This window comes from Halyomorpha halys, unplaced genomic scaffold (assembly GCF_000696795.3).
Source record: "Halyomorpha halys isolate HHAL.00 unplaced genomic scaffold, Hhal_1.1 Scaffold260.1, whole genome shotgun sequence".
Taxonomy (NCBI): domain Eukaryota; kingdom Metazoa; phylum Arthropoda; class Insecta; order Hemiptera; family Pentatomidae; genus Halyomorpha; species Halyomorpha halys.
This window is the reverse complement of record NW_027112780.1, coordinates 388030-409487: the sequence shown is the minus strand read 5'-3', so window position 1 is coordinate 409487 and position 21458 is coordinate 388030. Positions and strand designations below refer to the sequence as shown.

Here is a 21458-nt window from a genome sequence, read left to right as displayed (position 1 = left end):
TTAAAAATTGAAAAATCCTGAGTTAATCACTTTATTCTTACTGATTTCTTGATAATACTTTTATTATGTTTATACCCACTTATTTTTATCACGGAAACAAGTTTAAATTACATGTTATTTTAAGAGTAAACATTAAATCAAAACTAAAGTTTTTTAACCTTTATACTTTTATCACAAACTAACAGTTACATTTATATATCTAGCAAAGATTTTTTTCATGATTTCTTTTTTTTTTATTATTAGTGATCAATAAGTATCTATATTGGTATCTAGGTATTTTTTTTGTTTTGTTTTTTTCTGATCATGTGTGAATTATTATTTATTATCTATTATTTTATGATGTTTTCATTGTAGTAGTTTTTTTTTCTAAACTGTAGCATTTGTAACTACATAAAACAATTTTAATAAACTAAGGATTGATTATACAGTGCTATGCATTGTGGAGCTGCTAAAGGACAAATGGAAACCCTTAAAGTTGTATGGAGCAGAGGAGGTAACCTTTGGACCAGAACAGCAAGAGGAGATTATCCATTGCATGAAGCAGTTACATCTGGTAGAACTGATCTTGTGCTCTGGTTGCTTTCACTTCGTCCTGATGCAATAACTGCTCCCAATAACGATGGAAGGTGTCCACTTCATCTTGCTGCTATTCATAATAATGTGGAAATGTGTAAGGTAAAGTACCTGTTTGTATTAATTAAAAACAGAAACAGATCATCTCATGAAACTTTATAATATATCCTAGCCTAGTACAAAAATCTTTTTGCGTAAAATAAGTTTTAGTAAAATTTAAGTATTAAAACATACAAATTTATATTATTATTCCAAATATAAGCCATCATTGTCAATTACTTTGACCCATCTTGATCCCAGAAGTTGTATTTGTTAGTAATACCTATCCTTGGTTTTTGAGGTGAAAAACTCCTCAAATCCTTATTGGACAACCTCACTGTTTTCTAAATTCCCTCCTTTCAAAAAATTCACCATTGCCTGTAAAATATCACAGTCAGATGGTAAAACATGGCTGTAAGAAGGTTGAAACAAGTTGCTGACAATGTTCACTTTTCAGAAGTTTGTCTTTGACTAACCATGAACAATGTGCAAGAGTGTTGTCTTTCTCAAATGTTAGTTTATTCTTATTGACTTAAGTAGTGTACATTTCTTTTAAAACTCCATATATGCTTTTGAGTTAGCCACAATTAAGCTCAGTTTCTATAGCCGTGCCATCTGGAACTAGCTTGTTCAAAATGCCCACAGAATTCCACCAAGCATAAAACATGAATTTTTTTCCTTAACAATCTTGACGAATCTTAGATTAAGCATATTAGCCTTGAATTATCCTCATTTTTTAGTCAATAGGATTTTTTTTCTTTACTTGTTACAATAATTTTCCAAAATTATCGTCAAATTCTATCATCTTGTGGATTTTTAAGGAAACTTTTACAGATATCAACTCCTCATTGAGCTTGTGTGGCTGCAGAATTGTACCTTTATACAACTCAATTTATGCAAATTGGGATGTATCAAATAAATATAAAATGCATTGAACTTAGGGCATGATGCCCTGATGAAGGCCTCCTACTAGGCTGAAACATCAGCACACATTTAGTTTAAGTTTTTATTTGTCATTATGTTTTCTGGTTTGACTGCACCCTTCATCTAATTTCTCCTTGCAAAAATATTGAGGTTTTATTGACTTATTGCACATATTTATTAATGATAATCACTTTCTTTTCCCAGTTATATACATATTTAATATTGTTTGAGATCTTAATATTTTAATTTACAGATAATGGTTTTATTCTTTAAGGTGCTACTAGATGCAGGTTCTTTGGTGAATCCTGTTATGAGAACTGCTAAAGGGATGCTTGCGACACCCTTAGATGCAGCATTGCATAAGGGACATAGAGGCACAGCAAAATATTTACAAGTGCATGGTGGAGTTCCTGCTGCTCGATTAAATAGTGAATCAGCTGCACTTCGTGGACCTAACACAAGGTATAAAGAAAATTACCATTCCTACCTAAACTTAATGTTCATATTGAATACATGTTGACTTTAAAACATTAATTATTGATTCAAGTGATGTAAATTTGATTTCTTGCCCCTGAACTTTTATGTTACTTTCTACTTCCCTGTATTTATATATTTCATGTTTCAACAGTTCCTCTCAATGAATGTATGCACTGTAATGAAACAATAATTCTATTGCAACTCTGGAATTTCTTTGTCTTTAATTTCTTCTTTCTATTTCTCGTATTTGATCAGGTTAAGAAGTAAAGTATGAAATTGGTGGTTTTTCTGAGGTCCACTAGGATTCCACACAGTTCTGTTTACTATAAAGGCTCATCAACAACCTCAAATAAAAAACACCTGTAATCCTAATAATTTGTTCACAACCTCATTTACATATGTAGAATAAAGCCACACATTTGCTGGTACAAAATATTAGATGATTTATATGCTGTAAAAATCAATCATAAGTTATGAAAAATATGAATGGAATATGGTCCGGGTGCGGTAAAAAAAAAACTCAAATAGTAGAATATTATACTATTTTATTGAGCCAACGTTTCGCCCCACTTTGCAGGGCTTTGTCAGGGCAAGTCCAAAGTCCAAGTTGAATATTTTTCTACATATTTAATTGATTCTTGACTATCAGATATGAATAATGTTTTTTTTTTCATAGATGATTGCTTTGGGGACAGCAGGATGCTTTAGTACCAATATACTAACATTTCACTTTATTCACATTACTAAGTTTTGCAACCTAAACATAAGACACTTTAAAAAAGAAAATACACTTGCTTTTCCTTCAATTATACCAGTTATTTTTTCTCATTTCATGAATTTATATGAATATTTCATGTCCAAATAAAATCTTCTACTGAAACTTCCATAATGCATTCAGTTTTAATCTTATTTCTCCACTTGTGTCCACTTCTTCTCAAATAACGTTGCCTAGAAAAAATCTTTTTAAGGCCTTCATTTATAGCATGATCTAAATTGATGATCTGCTTAAAAAAACTTGATTGATACATTTATCTGGGGATAAGACACTTGCAGTAAAATTTTCCTTAAAATGTTTCTGACAGACTTTTCATTAATTCAGCTTGGTATCGTGGTTAATATGTTTTTTGTTTTGTTTTTTTGTACCATACCATTACAGTTATTTGTTTTTACATTATTATCTTACTTTAAATATGTTAATAGTAATTATCCTAAAGGCCCTGTATTCATAATATTAAATTCATTATCTTACCATTACTTCCTTTTTTAAATTTTGTTAAATCCTTAGCCAAGTGCTTTGGTTTTAGACATGAAAGAATAATTATATTGCCTATTTACACATTTTCATACTCGCTAATTTTATTATTTTGATTGAGAACTAACATAATAAATATTTTCAGCTCAAATAATTAAATATTCATATTTTTGATTGATTATAGGAATTTAGGAGCTCAAAGTCAAAAGCCATTGGACAATGAAAAGGAAAAAGGTGTAGGTGAACAACTACCAAGTAGAAAGGCTGTTCAGCCTTCTCATCAAGATAATGTTCAAATATCAGGTCAAAAGCAAATCTTACAGGTACTAAGATACTAAGATACATATGAAATCATATTTTTTAAGAATTTTTACAAACAGTTTTTAAATGTTTCAGGTCTATGTTGAAGATGGTGTTATGATAAAAAGGATAAAACATCCACAAGTTGGTGAAGGAGAAGAAAGGATAAAAAGACGAAGAAGGAAAAGGAAAACAAAGTATGTAGTTGATAAAAGCTACCTCCGCAATAAAGACAAACTAGGAAGGAAAGGTTATGAAGAAAGTACTGATGGAGATGGTTATACAAGTCAAGATTCTTCTATTGGAGAAGGTAGGAACAGAGCTGAGTCAGATTCTGATCAAACCAATAAAAACTTTACAAAGAATCTGGAAATGAAGGATAGATCATATACTCAAAAAAATAATATTAATCACGCATCACTACCAAAGGATGGTACCCTGCGTGAAGATATAACTAAAAATGAAGCTTTCGCTAAAGCTAATGATCTTGGTAATGCTACAACGGAAAACCAAATAAAAAGTGAAGTTGAAGTGGTAGGTGAAACTCAAACAAATCTAAAACTGCTTGATAGTTTGCCAATCAAGGAAACTGTAGAAGCAGAAATTCACACACATACAAATGAGATAGAAAGAAATGAAACTGATCAACTACAGTCTGAAAATAAAGATGAAAATTCATTAGCAAATAAGGGTGATTCAAAATTATCTAAGGAAGATTTAATTGATTCAGAGAACACACAAGAAGAACTAACTATCTTACAAATGGAAAGTGACCATTTAGTTAATGGTGGTCCAAAAGAAGTTGAAGGTGATAGGGTCAATACGACTCATAAGATTAGTAATGAACAAACAACTGGAAATGATGGCTCTAGAGTTTCTGAATCTCTAAACCAAAATTCTAATAATGAAAATGAGAAATTTGATCAAAGTATAGAATCTAAAGAACATAATGATTTAAGCACTGAAAATCTTGTAACTCAGGCTGATGATAATGAAAATGAAAATGACAATAAATTTACTGAAATAGAAAATGACATAGTTAGTAAAGAAATTGTAACAGTACAAGAAAATCAAACCATCAAAGCTGAAAATGAAAAGTACGAAATAGAAAAAAGTAATATATCTTCTGAAGAAAACAAAATTATTGAGATGATTGATGAGTCAAATAATGAAAAGGATGTGAAAAATCAAACAAATAATGAGGAAGGTTCCAGAGATGAAAATGAAGAAATAGAGATAGAAAATTCAAAAGCAGAGGACATCCTGGAAATAAAGGACAAATTAGAGACATCTAGTGATTTGGGTGATGGGAAGGATGAACAGGTTAGTGATAATGAAATTGAGGGAGTGGATAACCTATCAGATGAAAAAAAGAAACAAGATGATGGCAGTAAAACTGACAATTCATTGAATATTGACCATGAAAATGAAGACAATTTTAATGAAAGCTTAGAGAAGCAACAACTGTCTGAAGGAGGTAATCAAGAAACAACAGAACAAAATGTTAGCATGGACTCTCAAAATTCTAAAAATAAAGATGAACATCAAATTAAAGAGGGTGTTCAATCAGAAGAGTTTGAGGAAAATATTGACATAGAAGACGATATCGGCGAAAAAGCTTATGATGATGAAACTATAGTTGAAGATTCAACTGAAAAGATATTTGATGAAGAAACAGAGGATTCTAACGAAATTAAAACAATTCATGATGATACTCTAACTGGGAATGAACTAGAAACACATGAGAGTAGTATATTAAATGATGGACAGAAAAGTGACCAGGAATTATCATTAAATGGGACAGAAATTAAAAATTTAGTTGAAAAATCAATATCAAAACAGGCTGTATCAAAAGATAGTGAAGAAGAAACTAGCTACAAAAGTGATATTGTTTCAGAAAAGTTTCTTGATAGTAAAAGTACCACAAAATCAGATAAACACCATGGCTCAAAATCAAAAAGAACAGGTCATGTTAAGAAAGATCGTGGCCTAATAAAAGTTTTAAGTGACGATAAACTCCCTTTATCAGTTAGTAAAGAGGAAAAAACTAAATCCAAACATAAACAATGGAAGAAACAAAGATCAAGTGAAAGCTGGGAAATTAGTTCGATGTCGCCTAAAATTGATGAAGATAGTTATCTCTCTGGTGGTAATAGGTCACCAACTGAACCACCACAGCTTCAGGATATTGATTCAGAACAGGCATTCAGAAGACAAAAAAATGACCAAGGTAAACATCAGTACCTGCTTAAATAAAAGAAAATTGAAGGACATAAGAGTTGTTGTTTCTAAGTTACATGAGAAAATACTGTAGATTCCAGAATATTCATTTTTGTTTAGTATTGTAAGAAAGGTTCTTGCATATGAATTAACTTTGGTTATTTGTCTAACTTGGCAGTGATATAAATATTTAGCTTTTACTCTTAAAACTAAAACAATCAATTACCAAAGTATAGTTTATTTATCACTATTATTTTATTTATTTTTTGGCAGTAATTGTTAGATTTAAAGTACTTCCTGTAACCAAAAAAATGAGGTTATGAGAATGAATTTCTCTCTAAATTTAATGATGTTCTAGTACCACAACTCAAAATTAGAATTACAGAACTTTCCCTATGAGGAAGACCTGAATATAGTAAAAGTTTTTTTCCACTAGATGGATAAAAACACTTTTTAGATATAATTTAATGTAAACAATGTTGCTCTGGAACAGCCATGGTAATGATAATTTAAGTGCTCATAGAATGTAAGAAAATATGTCCATCAGAAAGATGTTATTTTCAAGGCTTTATCATAACCATCATCAATAGAGTGAACATTGGAAAACTTTTTATTTAAGTGGAATTTGGAAGTTTTCCGTTGTTCGAAACACCCTAATATTAATTTATAATCAATTTTATTTTTATTTTATTTTGTTCAATTATTGCTCAACATTCTACACACTGTAAACAGACACACACACACACACACACACACACACACACACACACACACACACACACACACACACACACACACACACACACACACATATATATTTAATTTGAACTTTATATCTTCTTAATCAACAGACACATAACTTTCACTCCAGGGTGTCATGACTGTTAACGAAAGTTTATAAAAAATTATTTATCTTTTCAAAAATGTTGCATAATTTATCAAAATATCCTTCAAATTTTATATTATTCATATTAAAAAAGTATATGTTGGGGATAAATTCACAATCATTTGGTGTACTAAAAATTATAAAAGTATTTACTCCCCACAAGAGAGAAAAAGACATCTTAAATTCACACAATATATCTAAAAAATTAGCTCTGCAAAATAAAACCAATCCCAACATAAAAGAAAGGAAAAATCATATTGTTTAGGCTACTTCTTTCTTATATCTGAGAAAAGAAAGTTTTTACAGTTTCTCCCAGAAAAGCTAAAAAATCATCAACAAGTAGAGACTAGATCTCATTTATTACAAAATAGTTGTGTGTGCATGAAAATTGAATGAATCCCAATGAAGCAATTACAGATTATCACTTTGATTGTAAAATTAGTCCTTCGGTTGAATTAAAAAGCAATTAATTAAATGATTAATTTAATTTTTATTTTTTTGATCAGATACCAACTCCAAAGGAAAAAGTCGAATCCCCAGAATGTGCAACAAAGGGCTAGCAGATAAAAAAAATGATATCCCAACTGTTTCAGTAACTCAAGCAGTTCAATACAGCGTTCGAAAGTATGTGTGTTATATAACTTACTTAGCATGTTGAAACATTATGGATTAGAAATTTTATTACTGTGTAGTGAATATATTGTAAACAAATAATTGTTATAAGGTTTATTTTTAACCATAAATCTAAAGAGGTTAGATATTATTTAACTAAGAAACATGTTTAAGTGAAATAATAATCTTCAACAGTTTGTCACTTACTGTAAGAAAGGAGAACTTTACTTATCCCTGTAGGTAAATATTATTTGTTTATTTTTGTCTAATATACCAAAAGCAAAAATAAAATAAAAAAGGTAAAAGGCAGAAATATTTAATAATGTAAGGAGTTGATAAAAAAAAAAGTTGTTTACTTATTTGTGTTCTTTAATGCACTGACTGTACCTCCCATCATCTTCACCTCATACTCAACTAAATAACTTCTGATATTGATGTATTTCCATTATTTAATAAAATTAGTGGTATACATCTGTGAAATGAAGGCATTCTAAATGTTTTTATTTATAATGAATATTTCTTATATTTCATTTTGAATATCAAGATGTTATAAAATCTTTATGTTTCAATTATGACATTAAAAAAAGAACTTATGAAATATTATTTTAAGATATGATTTAGAAAATTGTTATAATTTAATTTCAGCATAATATAATGTGAATTTTTAGTTTTAAACTGGGTTTTAATAATTCATTTATTAAATTTAGTCATTACTCAGTGATGTTCATTAACTTATTTTATAAAAATAATCACATTTAAATAAGGAGTGGTAGCTCTGTGGGTATGGCACTATAGCTATAACTTCTATATCCTGGTTCAAGTTCAGAAAAGTCGAGATCTTATTTTTATAATCAATCTGCTTTGGATTACTATGGGATTATTAGATGCTTCTGGAGCACATTCAGCCACTGTAAAGTGGGTAACTGACCCTTAGGAAATTAGGAGAGGTTAGAAAAAGGTTTTAGGTCTCATAATTGAATTTTTAAAGCACCCATTAAATAAAAAAGCAACTATAGAAAAAGTAAATTATCAATAAATTAGGAAATACCTTTTGTAATTATAAATTTTATTATTTAAGATATCACCTTGAAAGGCGGATATTTCATCAGTTATTAGAACTTAAACGTCTTCAGATCAGAGCTGGAAGAGCATCTGAAGGTGTTCTGGTGAAGAGGTTAGTTGATGATTATCGAAGAGCTGGCTTGATGCTGGGACTTCAGCAGTATAATGGTGTTTATACTTTCAGAGCTTTTGAAAAATATTTATATGGTAAGCTAAAGATTAAACTGATTTTTTTTTTTAAATTTTAGTGATTCAATGTAAATATTTAATCATGTTTCACAGAAATGAATGGAATGAATTATCTAAATTTTTAATGGCATCTATTAACTTTTTTCATATGTGTATACTTTTTAGAAAACAACATAACAATAGATTTGAACCTATCAAACTTGTTAATTTTACTTATTAAACTTTATATAATAATTAAAAATATAATGATATGTAATCTTAAAACTTAATAAAAATACCATTATTTCTCTTCTTTTTCTATTCAGGTATGAGGTATTCTTTCAAAAGGTAATTTTGAGCAATAGGATCTGAACTACTTACTGTTAATCTTCATTTGTTGAATCTGCACTGATGTTTTACCAATGAACCCTCTATATGTAGTTTAAGTCACATGTATAAAATATTTGCAAGTACTGCCCATTTCTAGTGAATTTAGTAGAATATCGACTCTTTCTGTCATGTCCGTAGAGATATAAAGAAGTTTTACAAAGCTTTTAAAAAGTATCCACCACTTTTATTAAAGACTTTAGCTGGTATATTGTCAATTTTTGGCTCATTACGGTTCCTAACATTCCTAATGGCATCACATATATCCTTGATTTCTTTTAGAATTTGTATCCATAGTGTCAGCTCAGCCTTTATTAAGGCTCAATAATTCATTAAAATATTAATTTCCATTTCTCATGATAAATTCATCAGTAGAAATTTTCAAATTGTTTCCATGACCAAGAAAAAACACTCCCTCAAAATTTGAGGTTCCACTTTCCAAGATACAAGTAAAATCCAAAAAGCTGTCTGCCATCTCCAGCTTTTCTTCAAAAGTACTTTTTTTCTTAAATTGGGCACCAAAGTTAACTTCAGCATGTGGCTCTGTGGAATTGACTTACACATTAAAATTTGTACTATTGTTTTCTCATAAACTTAAATTAAAAAAAAAAAAATCAATCAATAGAACTAGGAATTTTGAAAAGAGCAGTAAAATTAACAGATGACTCACATTTGAAGACAATGAATAAATAACAACCTTAATGTAATCTTTTATACTCAGAAGCTTATTAGTAATTTGTGGTATAACCACATTAATAACCAAAATTTAGGTGTGTATTATTAATTTATAATATTGTTTTTTGTTTATTTTTTAAATGTATGTTAATATGTTATATGAACATGAAAATATGAAGTTCTGAAGATGAGGGCGAGGCTCTGAAATCTTAACACTTTATGACAGTGTTTTAAATTTAAACTATTACAATATAATGAAAAGCAGAAGAGTAGTTACCATTATTTTATTTTAAATTGAAGACAACAAATAAAATTTTTAAAATATTTTTACTTTTTAAATATATTATACTTAAAAAGTGTTTTTCTTTATCTAGATCAGCTAAGACTACTTCAGTCTTCTGAAAGAAGAATAATACCTCGACTGAAATCCTCAGATGATCTAGAAAAGCTGACTGCTGCACTAAGAAAAACTCGGGTTGGACAAGATATTCTCACTACTATTCCGAGTAATCCTGCATTGTGTACATATCAAACTCACAGATGCCACCATGCAACACATGCTTATACTGGAATTCCTTGTGCTGCTTATAGTATGTAAAAGAGCATACAATGAAGTATGTTATGTATTATCTATATTGCATATTCTCTTTATAAATGTACAGTAAAGTGGGATTACCTGGACCCTGGGCTGTAACTAGTGTCCGAAATTAAAAGATGTTTAGTAGTTTAATTTTTCTTTACTCTGTCTGTCTGTGAATGTAAGACAGTTGAAATTATGGGTACTTAATCAACATGGGTACACATTCAAAAGGAGGGAAGAGAAAATTCAGAGTATTCAGTGAGGAGAAATAATTTATTATTAGCAACAGCATTCCTGTGGTAACCCATAGCTTGAGGGAAATGTATATATAATGTATAACCTTCCAAGTACTGGTTTGTCCATATGATCACATTAAATTTCTACTAAACTAAAACCTGCCCTCCAACCCTTATTTTATTCACTTATAGCTGTGCAACCTTTCTTAAAGATACTTGATTCATGACTAAAACTGTGATGATTTATCAGAAAAAAAGTTTGAAATTTATCTTATTTCAAAAATAAATTCTCACCAATGATAAATGTTGATATAATTTTGATAATAATAATACTTCATTATCGATACTGTTATAAAGATAAACTCTATAAAGTTCTGTTATGCTCTGGTAGGAGTTTCATTAGAAAAGAATTATCCCAAAAGCTTGGTTGTTTATGGGCATCACTATGATTGTGATAATTTTTTCTGATGTCAAAATTTTTGAATTAGTGATGGAACAAACATTTCATTATTTATTAAAGCAAATAAATTTTCCAACTGATTTTATTATTAAATAAGTCAAAAATTAATCATTTGGAACCTTATATTGCCTCAAAATTTTATTTTTCCCCTGAATGTTACTTATGTATTAAAAAATCCAAAAAGTAAGTTCGTGCATCCAAGGTGATGCAAAATTCACCATTATCTTCTGGGTTCAATAAAAGATAATGATGAATTTTCTATTAAATCAATATCTTTTTTTAAAAATAATATAAGTTAAAGTAAATTATATGATATATTAAAAAGAGGTGTATAATACAAAAATTTGAAATTCATAATTTCCTCTATCTACTGAGAAAATCAACCAAAAAAAGGACAAATATGATCATATTAACCTGGCCAATTATGAGAAAAAGGTGTGTCAGACATTTTTGTTAAAAATTTTCCTGTGTTTCAGCATATTTATTAAAAATGAAAATTAAACAAGATCACATTAAAAAAAAAAAATGTTCCTTGTTCTTGAAAGGTGCTGCAGAACAAGTTTCTGAAGAAGTTCTCTAAAGCGACAATATGGAACATTAGATTGAAAAAAATTTGGCCCATATGGGGAAAACAAATATGACTGGACCATTGTGAAATAGCTGTTAGATTCAAAATCTTTTTATTTTGGGTTTATGTTAAACCCCAGAGTTCAAGTAACCCTACTATACTGTATATAAAAAATGTTGTAGCATGAGTACAGATGTGAGTGATAGTATTATTCAAACTAACAATAAGGTTTTTTATATAAGTGTTTTATGTCATATTTAGCATTAATAATTCAAAATTAGCACCCTGAATACTTACACAAAAAGAGAGTAAGATATGAGCTCAGAAAGAACTATAGAGATAGTTTTTTTTCTTTTTTTTATGAAAGCTATTTTTTTTTTTTTTTTGTTCTGGCTCAGATTATTTATGGACACATCCAGTACAGAGATCCCAGCTTGTTTCTGTTCTATATTGTCAGCTTAAATATTTGATAAAACCGATCGCTGGGGCTAGAATGATTTTTGAGGCTAAAAACATGTTGTTATGTAATATACAAACTGATCTAATGAAGATCTTTTTCTAAAAAAATTGGATGACCCAACAGTAAGTAACACCATCAATGAACCAAACTTGACCAATTTACCAATAGATTCGAGTGAAAACATTGTTACTATAAAATTTCAGAAGCCTAAAAAAAAAAAAAATATTATTTTCTGCAATCTGTTTCTTTCATTATTACAAAATTTAAAAAATATGTTTATATTAATATTGTTTCCAGAAAACAAATTTTGAGTGAGCTGTAGTATTATATTTTTACTGTTGCCATGGTTGATAATAATTTTTTTTTTGTTTTGTTTATGAGATATTTCTAATTTAAACTCATTTTAAGATAAAATATCAAAATAATTACAAAAAAAACTGTTTAAAACAGATGGCTTAATTGTTGAGTGAACACGCCTAAGATGTCAAAACATGGAGGAAAGAACAAAAAAATAATTTATCTAATGTAAAAGCCCGATCAAAAAGGAAATAGTTTATAAAAATAATATATATGTATGTGTATATATATATATATATATATATATATATATATATATATATATATGGTTGACAGGATCATTGGCAGTTGTCCTAGTCTAAAATTAAGTTCTTTAGAGAATATACCTTGTCTATGAACTCATTTCTATAGGTTTTAATTAAAGAAGAAGTATGTTGAGTGAATAATTTTGTTACCCACTCTGTACGGGAAAGGGCGACCAGCCGGTGTGACACTCCCTATTGGTAGCCTGTCAAAGATGTCATATTGGGGGGTCACCCCGCACTGAATGTGTTAATATTTGCCTTTTTCTTTACAAAGTTTTTTTTTCTCTCATAAAAATCACCCTATAGCTAATCTATTCCATAGTGTAAGATTATTTTTGATACTTTTCACTCTTTGCACTTCTTTTCATTACTAGAGCACTCAAGTTATGGTGTCTACATGACTTACTTTATTTATTAGTTTTATTAACTCTATTATTTTTTTTAATATAGAATCAAAGTTATTAGTATTTATATAACTATATAAATTATATAGTTAAACTATATAAACTATAGTATTATATAAATATTATTTAGATAAATTAATTTCACCTATATACTGTTTTTCTCTGTGACATTTGTATTATATATGTTATAGAGAAAAAAATTGTACATAAGCAAAAAACTTTTTAACTCTGTTATTGATAAATAATGATAATGTAAAAATTAAATAATAAAAGAAGTTATTAATTGATTAAAATTTTATAATGATCATGTTATGATGTTTAATATGTAAGTCACCTAAATGTATTTGCTTTAATTTATGTACTTGGAACTTTTATTTCCAACATTGGTTCTTTCTCTTAGAAAGCAAGAATTTTTGTCTCCAAATAAGATTAATGGATACTCATTGTTAATAAATCTTTTTTTTTTTTTTAAGAGATTTTTTCCTTTCCGTTTATGTATAACACTATTCTCAAATTATTTTAGTCCAACGGCTCAAATTTTGATGATGCCAAAGTAAAGATTTATTTACATTCAAGTAGTAAAAGAAAAGTTATATTTTTAAATTCTTCATTGCAGTGTTGTCTCTGCCAATACTTTTTACTTCTTTTTCCTTGCCTTCGATGTAAAATTGGTACTGCTGAAGAAAAAGTAGAGATGATTGTTAGAAATCCTGATCTGTATATTTCAAGTTCTCCAGATGCATCTCATTTAATTTCAGCTGATAAATGTATCAATCAAAATTAAATAATGTGTTTCTCAAGAAACATTTCAATAATATCTTAAAGAAACTTTGTATTTCAAGTTTTAATAACATTCTTGATGGTATATAGTAAAGGATGTATGATTCATATTTATAGGAGAAAAGATTAAATGTTGAAGCTATTCTAATAATAGTTTAATTTAAAAAGATATGGTCAATTTTAGTTCATCATGTAAATTTTAGCTTCTCAATTTTTCTCAAAAATTAAGTTGAAAGTGTAATGTACTACTCTAGACCTTTTAGTCTCTTTTTATTGAGATTTTGACTCAATTATATATATACATTATGTAGTTACTTTAAAAAATGATGGGATATATGTAGGAAGCAATATAAATTTAGTATTTCTCATCAGATGTTCCTTAATCTTTCCTAATTGCTTTAATTTAATCATTTTTTATGGATCCAACTTTTTTTATTAGACATAAAGTGAGTTAAAGTGTGTATACGTTGGACAAAACCACTACTTAATTTATAAAGAAAAAAACATTTTTTCAGAGATTGTTTTGTCTTATACATTACTTTTTATTTGAATACAGCAGTTTCATTTAGTTAAATAAATTTTAGTTTCATCATAATATCATTTGTCTTCATTATTTTGTTTCAGTAAAGAAAAATCATCACACTATGCCAAAACCAGGCTCATTTCTTCCAAAATTAGTAAATGAAGAAGGTCACAGTGAACTTGCAAAAACACTGCGTTTTGTTGATCCATCCAGACCACTAACTTTAGAACTTAGTCATGGCTCTGAAAAGCAAGTCATCACATTACCCACAGAGAAATTAGATAAAAGTAAGAGGTATTTTGTAACATTTACTATCAAAACTGGTAATCAAAAAAAGCCAGAAGGGAGTCATGCACACACCCATGCAAGCAGTGTATGAAAATTTGTTAATCTATGTGGTGAATTAAAATTTTATATGAAAAATTATAAAGGAAATACACTTATGTTTGTTAAATAGGTATGTTATGACTCAAGACTTTGTATATATGTTAATATGTTTTTGAAATGGTTAGTCATATAGATCTGTTTAAAATGAAATATTTACTGTGAGTTGTTATTATTTAAATTTTGATATATGTATTTATTCAAACCTAATTGTGAGCATAAATAAATTCTTAGTATCCTTTTTTATAAGTGTTAATGGTTATGTTTTAAAAATGTTTAAAATGTGGTATGAATTGTATATTAGTGTGAAAAACCAATCAATTCATAGCCAGGCAGTCATTTTATAAGCCATGAATGCCAGGAAATGCATTTTCTCCTTAGTGAAATATTATTATTACTGTTATTAAGCATGTCAGATAAGATGACTGATCACAATCTTATTGTTTATTTGCATAATACTTTGAAAAAAATTAAAAATGTTCTTAGACTGAAACTAGAATTAATAGACATTCAAAATATTTAGATGATAATTTATTCAAGTATTTCCCCTGAAAAAAACTCTGGAAAATTTTCTAATAACAATTATATATACATTAGTATATAGGACACATACAGGGCCGGATTTAAAATTTGGGCATCCTTAGGCCCAAAAATTTTTGTCACACCTCTTTATAAAATCAGAAAGGGAAAGAACGATCAGTAATTTTCCTTAAGAAAATAATCTTTATGATGACAATTTTAATTTTAATATGTAATAAAATCACTTATAAAAATTTTTATCAAATATTTATATGTTGCTTGTATTAAGCAAGGTCGGCATTGTACTATCAATACTCTTTATAAAAGATCTTTTATAAAATAAGTTAGACAAGAAATATGACATTATAATAAAAGTGTGTGTGTGTGGGGGGGGGTGTATTTAAATTACATGAGCCAGAGCGATGTGAGCTCAAATTTGGGTAAAGGAAGGTTGAACTCAAGGATTCCTGAAGTCATGCCCCTCCACCTCAGATATGGAGGAAGTAGCAATGAAAATGGTACATCCTGGATTGCATCTGACCCTTACCTTATCACACCACACCAATTTTTATAAAATCTTTTACTTAGTGAAATATCAGTATTTTGAATTCATAGCATTCCTTTGACAATGATCTTTTATAAAAATTAACAATAAGTTTCATAAAAGATTTTTATCAAAGAATTTAGATATTGTAATACACCGGCCACAATTAAAATGCACTATAAGGTGTGGAAATAAATTTACTCTCTTTTGATAGCTACTAAAAAATAAATCTTTTTATGAATTATACATTATTGACCCATTGAAATTAAATATTGAAGTTTTCTTGAAACATGAATTGTAGAGAATTGTTTTTAAAAGTATTAAGTAAGGAACCAAGATATGGGTAGCTTAAATCAATAATAATATGAGGTTTAAAGAAAGTGGTAGGCTTGTTTGAGTTTGAAAAACTAACACAGCTCAAATTTTTTAAACCTCAAAGTGTATTCAGTTGGATTGTTAAGAACCTGGGTCTGCATAAGTGTGACTCGGTAAAACATTTCAAAATAATTTAACATTCAAACTCAGTTCCCTATAATCATTCCTTGAGATTTGTTCCATCCCTGATTGTAACTAACTGCAAAACTGTGTACTTCAATCAACAATAATCACATCAATAAACTTTAAAAGTGAAAATTAAATGAAAACTTTTCTTTACGCATCATGAACATTTTATTTGTTATTTGAATAAATCTTTTTTTTTAGCTTGCACCCCCTAAGTTCTCGTGATTCATTGGCTGAGATCTAGTGGGCCTGTTAGGTAAATCCGGCCCTGGACAGATAAATTATACAGTGAAACCTCTAAATAGGAGTAAACTATTGTGACTTTTTTTTTTTGTATTTTATATAAAATAAATGTTGGTATGTTCTATTAATTTTAACCAACTATGATTTTCAAATGTTTTTATTGCAAACATCTATATAACATCAAATATTCAATTGAGGATTAAAGGTATTTATTATTTGTATTTGTATAAAACATTAAAAAAAATTTTGCGTACTGGAATGAACTATTCTATATAATTTTTAATTAAATTAAGCCTAAAAAAAAAAAAAAAAAATGAAAAAAACAAACAAAAAAACCGGCTTCCTTATAATACTCCCAACAAAAAAAAAAAAAAATGAAATAATACTAAGTAAAACTTAGCAAGAGAACCAGAGGTGTTTTCATAAACGTCCATATTTGTTTTGTTCTTTAATTTGTTGATGTAACTCTAAGAGGATTTGTGTAGTGTGTAGGATTTATGTTTATTTTAACAAAAAAAATTATTTACCAAGTATTTTTTAATTTTTGCATTGGAAACCATTGCCTAAGAAATGGTTATCTTTTCTTTTTGTGGAAAGTTTTTGGTTTTGTTTGATAAATCCTTTACATATTGTTATTAATTTGTGCCATTATTGTATTTATTGGAGTCATGATTTCTCTAAAAGGATTTGAAAAAGAAATTTAAAAAGAATCTATAAAAATTATAGATCTTCAAAGTAAGATGTATTTTATTAGAAAAGTGGTAAGATCTATATCATGTTTATGTGGTATAAGCTTAAAACTGGGAAAATAATTTGAAACAACTCTTATGCTATTTTTTTGCTACAGGTTTTGAAAATTATTTTTGGATTATTCACTTGGGCCATACATGGTATCGAGGGTTAACCTCAGAGAGAGTTCTCAAAAATATAGTTTTATTATGTCAAATCCTGGCAAAATAAAAATTTACCTTCAAATAACGGTGTCCATTAAAGAGAGATGTTTATCCAGAGGTTTTACTGTATAAACCTGAATAAATTTTCATTTGTTAAAATTGTCCCTGACCATTTAAAAACTCCTACAAGAAATATTTGGAAATTAGGTACAGTTTTTATTAATCTAATATTCAAAATTTGGACTTCTTTCAGCAGAAGCTAGGGACGTTGTTTCGAGAAAGGTTGTAAGAAGATAAGTTTGTTGGAAATGAAAATATATAATAGTCAGAAACTGAATTATAGTGAAATATATTATAAATTTGTCTTCTTTTTATTTCTTTGACCTTTTTTTTTTTTTTATAAATATGCCTTGAGTGATGTATCAGTAGGAGGTGAAGTTTTCAAGTATTATTTTGTGATAAAAAATAAAGTGTTCTTCTATATAAATTATTTTTTTGTGTTATATTTTAAGATTTGTATGAAAAATATCACAAATGAAAGGTAAGCATTTTTAAAAAAATTTTTACAACCATGATTGAGAAAACTGATTTTATCTTAATCAATTAATTGGGTAGAGAAATAAGTCCCTTCAGCTTTTTAATTTATTTTAAGGCAACGAGAAAACTCATTTTCGTCCTAATCTATCTTGTGGATTCAATAAACAGTTAACAAATAAAATGAGTATTAAATTTAATATTTATATTTATACATGTAAACAACTATCACCATTATCATCCATCATAGTTTGAAATAATTTCCAAAAATTAAAGAATGCCCCAGAAGTAAAAAAAAAAAATGCAATAATAAAATGTATATTTTAAATTTATTTTATTAAATTTCCAAATGGATATTTGAATATAGAACTTTAAATATGGAAATGGAAATAGAGAGAAATAGAAAAAGCCAATGCCTACCAAAATGTCTCCCAATTAGTGTGAAATATTGCAGTGTCTCAAGATAAATTCTAAATAGAATGAAAAATCATTTTCATTTACAATAAAATATTTTGAGGCTTGATGATTAAATGGCTCAATGTCAATTATTCCCCATATTAATTATTACCATATTAAAAATGAATATTTGGTCTGCCTGAAATTTTAAATTCTTAGATAGGTCTTATTTCCTCTCCTTTTTTATTTATTCGACTTGGTACCAATTAATAACTGTTTGGAATCCTGAAAAATTCATTGAAAAGAAAAAGTTTTTGAGATGATTTGGTCCTCAATAGTTAGTGAGATAAAATTTTACTAGTAAATTCTTTATATTATACATATTTGGGGAAAGGATGCAAATAGGTCATACTGTATTATGACCTAAACATTGAAATGATGCCATTTTCCCCCGAAAAAGTAATTGAACTTATTTACCAAGTTTTTGTTGAATGTGAGTGCAGAAGGTCAAAAATATTAGGTGTAACAAGAATATGATTTTTTTTTTTAGTCTAACAATGAAAAAAATATTATTTACCTATGGAATTAAGCCAATGGAAGTCCAATTTAATATAACTTTTGCATTGATTTTGTTTACGTAATATTCCCCTCTTGGTACTTTTCGTGTTTAATGTTTTCAAGCCCTATTATTTGTTCATTCAACAACCTTCCAAAGCTGAAACTGTCTCCCCAACAATAGCTCGAGTTGCTATTCACCCTCAACATACTAGAGCTGGACAATAAGAGATAAGTAGCACTGAATTGTAAAGCTTTGTGTTAAAATTATGGTTAGTAATATTTTTTAGGCATTGAATTCAACAGTGCAACTCCTTATAAAAATTGTATATATAAGCATTACATTCTCCCATTTATAAAATATAAGATACCCTAACATTCATTAATTAATGAATTATTCTGTCAAATCATTTTTTCATCTAGTATCATTTTTAAAGGTAAACATGACATAATGAATCAAATTGATCGAACAACATTGGTAGTTTTTAAATGATTAAAACATTTTCCCGTCCAGGATCATATTGGGATTATGATATATATCAAAATAATTAAGTAATGGGAACATTTAAACCATAATTTATTTATAGTAATTAGTTATTCATTAAATAAACAAATGTTTTAAAAATATATAAATTAAAAATATTAAAAGTGAGTAACAATACTTATTTATACAGGATAAATCCAATTACATGTAATAAACATAACAACTATTATAACACTTTAAAAAAGAAAAAAAAGGTCAAGAGAATTGATTAAAATAGAAATTAATTTTCAGATTTTAGTGTATAATTTTAAATTAAAGTTATTTAATAACAAAATCATGAGAATTACTTTAAATAAAAATTCATGAATTCGTTTTGCAAAAACATTATGCTGAAATGGTTTTATTATCTTTGAAGGATTTAAGATTCAATTATCTTTTTAATTTAAACCATTTACGAAATAACTGGTATATGGTATAATTTGAATTGTTTTATTTTTTTTTACATTAATCTTAGTATAATGTATTAAAATATTTTATAAAATCCAGTTCCGCATTTCAAGGATGTTACCACTTTTTAGTGTCTTCCAAAATATTTCATAAAAATATATTTAATAAAGTTTCCTATTGCTACAGAGAAATCAAAACTTTTAGTTGACCTATAACAAAATGATAAAGTGAATTGTTATAAAAATGTTGAACAAGATTTAAATTTGGTATATTCAGTTTCTTCCCGTAAATAAAAGTCTAATATGTGCCTTCTAAATTTTATGTCTTTGTTTAAATGTTTCTTCCTTTTACATACACTTTTATTATTTTTATATCAATGATATTGTACCTACTAGTATTTAATTAGAAAATTATATGTATGTAATAAAATTTAATTTTTGGAATAATATTTGTACATCAATGCTTAAAATCTTACTATTATATATATATATAATCATGCTCATTTTGCCAAAGTGAAAATTAGATTTATGACACTAGACAAATTATGTAAATAAGTAATTTTGTAATCATGTTGTACATCAAGATCAGCAGTAAAATGTTTGTATCGCCAAAAAATATAATATTATATACTGTTAATCCTAAATGTTATAGTTATAAAAATTATATTTGTGAAAAAATCATATTGTCTAAGGAAAATAAAGAGAATAATAATTTAATTTTAAAGGTTATTAAAATGATTATCCTTAGTCCAAGATTTGTTTTGGAAAATTTCTTCAATAGAAGAAAATTTCAAAATGTATAGAATCAAAATATTGTATTATGTTTATTGTTTTATAAAGATCAGCTTTATCAGGAAGGTCACTATTGACAATTGACACTTATCAAGTCAAATAAAAATTAAATGTATTTAAGACAAAAATGTACTATGCATTAGTAGCCTAAATCTGTTGTCAAATTACAATCAAAACACTATAATGTTACACTAAAGCATATTAAAAGAAGGAATTTTGCAAGAGTTGCAAATGTCCATGAATATTTTTAGAACTTTGACCTGAAAGAATATAATGTAAGATCAGGTAGTTCTATAATGGTTATTAAGAATAATAATTGACATTGACTTATTAACCTAAGCAGAGTCATTAAAGATCATCACACTAAATTAATCTAAAAACTGGAAGTTGAAGATTTATTTAATATTTTATTGTATTTTAGGCTTCCTTAAACCTCTATCAGATCATATAAATGAATAACTGTGAAATAGCGGAGACTAATATAATTTTGAGTTCTAAAATATTTCAGTGATCCATATGTTAACAATATCTTATATCTAATGAAATAAAAAAAGGGAGTGGTCTTACATTTTTTAAAAATAACACAGTTCTACAACCAAAAATTTAATTTGGTGATTTAGAGTGATCTTACTTTGGTGTACTTAAGCCGAAAATGAACTCTGTTTTCTTCTGTCATGTATAGATTTTTTGCAGATCTGTAACATGTAATGCCAGGTTTATTGCACAAATAAAGTATAAAAATATTTCATAGCTCCTAGAGTACTCATATGATCAGCTTCAAATTTTTATAGTATTAAATTGATATAAAAATATACTAAATGACATAAAGTGGATTCCACAGTGTCGATTTGAATTTAAGATATAAGACAATTTGTTTATGATCGTTTAAATAAATTAGAGTAACTTTATATTACCTTCAAATCAAGTAAAAGAATATTTTATTCTTATCATAATAAGGGGAGAAAAGCCATCTTTCCAG

The 21458-nt window shown here is 27.6% G+C and overlaps 1 protein-coding gene across 4 annotated transcripts in view; it reads left to right on the top strand.

Moving 5' to 3' along the window:
• The window catches only part of LOC106680407 (uncharacterized), a 79668-nt gene extending 59283 nt beyond the window's left edge, over window positions 1-20385 (top strand). For 2 of the 4 annotated variants that reach the window (XM_067050549.1, XM_014420102.3), the window contains exons 7-14: window positions 429-675; window positions 1811-1998; window positions 3450-3588; window positions 3662-5795; window positions 7178-7295; window positions 8362-8552; window positions 9950-10165; window positions 14290-16685. In XM_067050549.1, the coding sequence (XP_066906650.1) occupies window positions 429-675; window positions 1811-1998; window positions 3450-3588; window positions 3662-5795; window positions 7178-7295; window positions 8362-8552; window positions 9950-10165; window positions 14290-14567 (3511 nt within the window). In that variant the 3' untranslated portion in view covers window positions 14568-16685. Of the gene's footprint in view, window positions 1-428; window positions 676-1810; window positions 1999-3449; window positions 3589-3661; window positions 5796-7177; window positions 7296-8361; window positions 8553-9949; window positions 10166-14289; window positions 16686-17525 lie in introns of those variants that run through there. The other 2 variants (XM_067050550.1, XM_067050551.1) reach the window with 2 other exon arrangements.
• Window positions 20386-21458: the final 1073 nt, after the last annotated feature.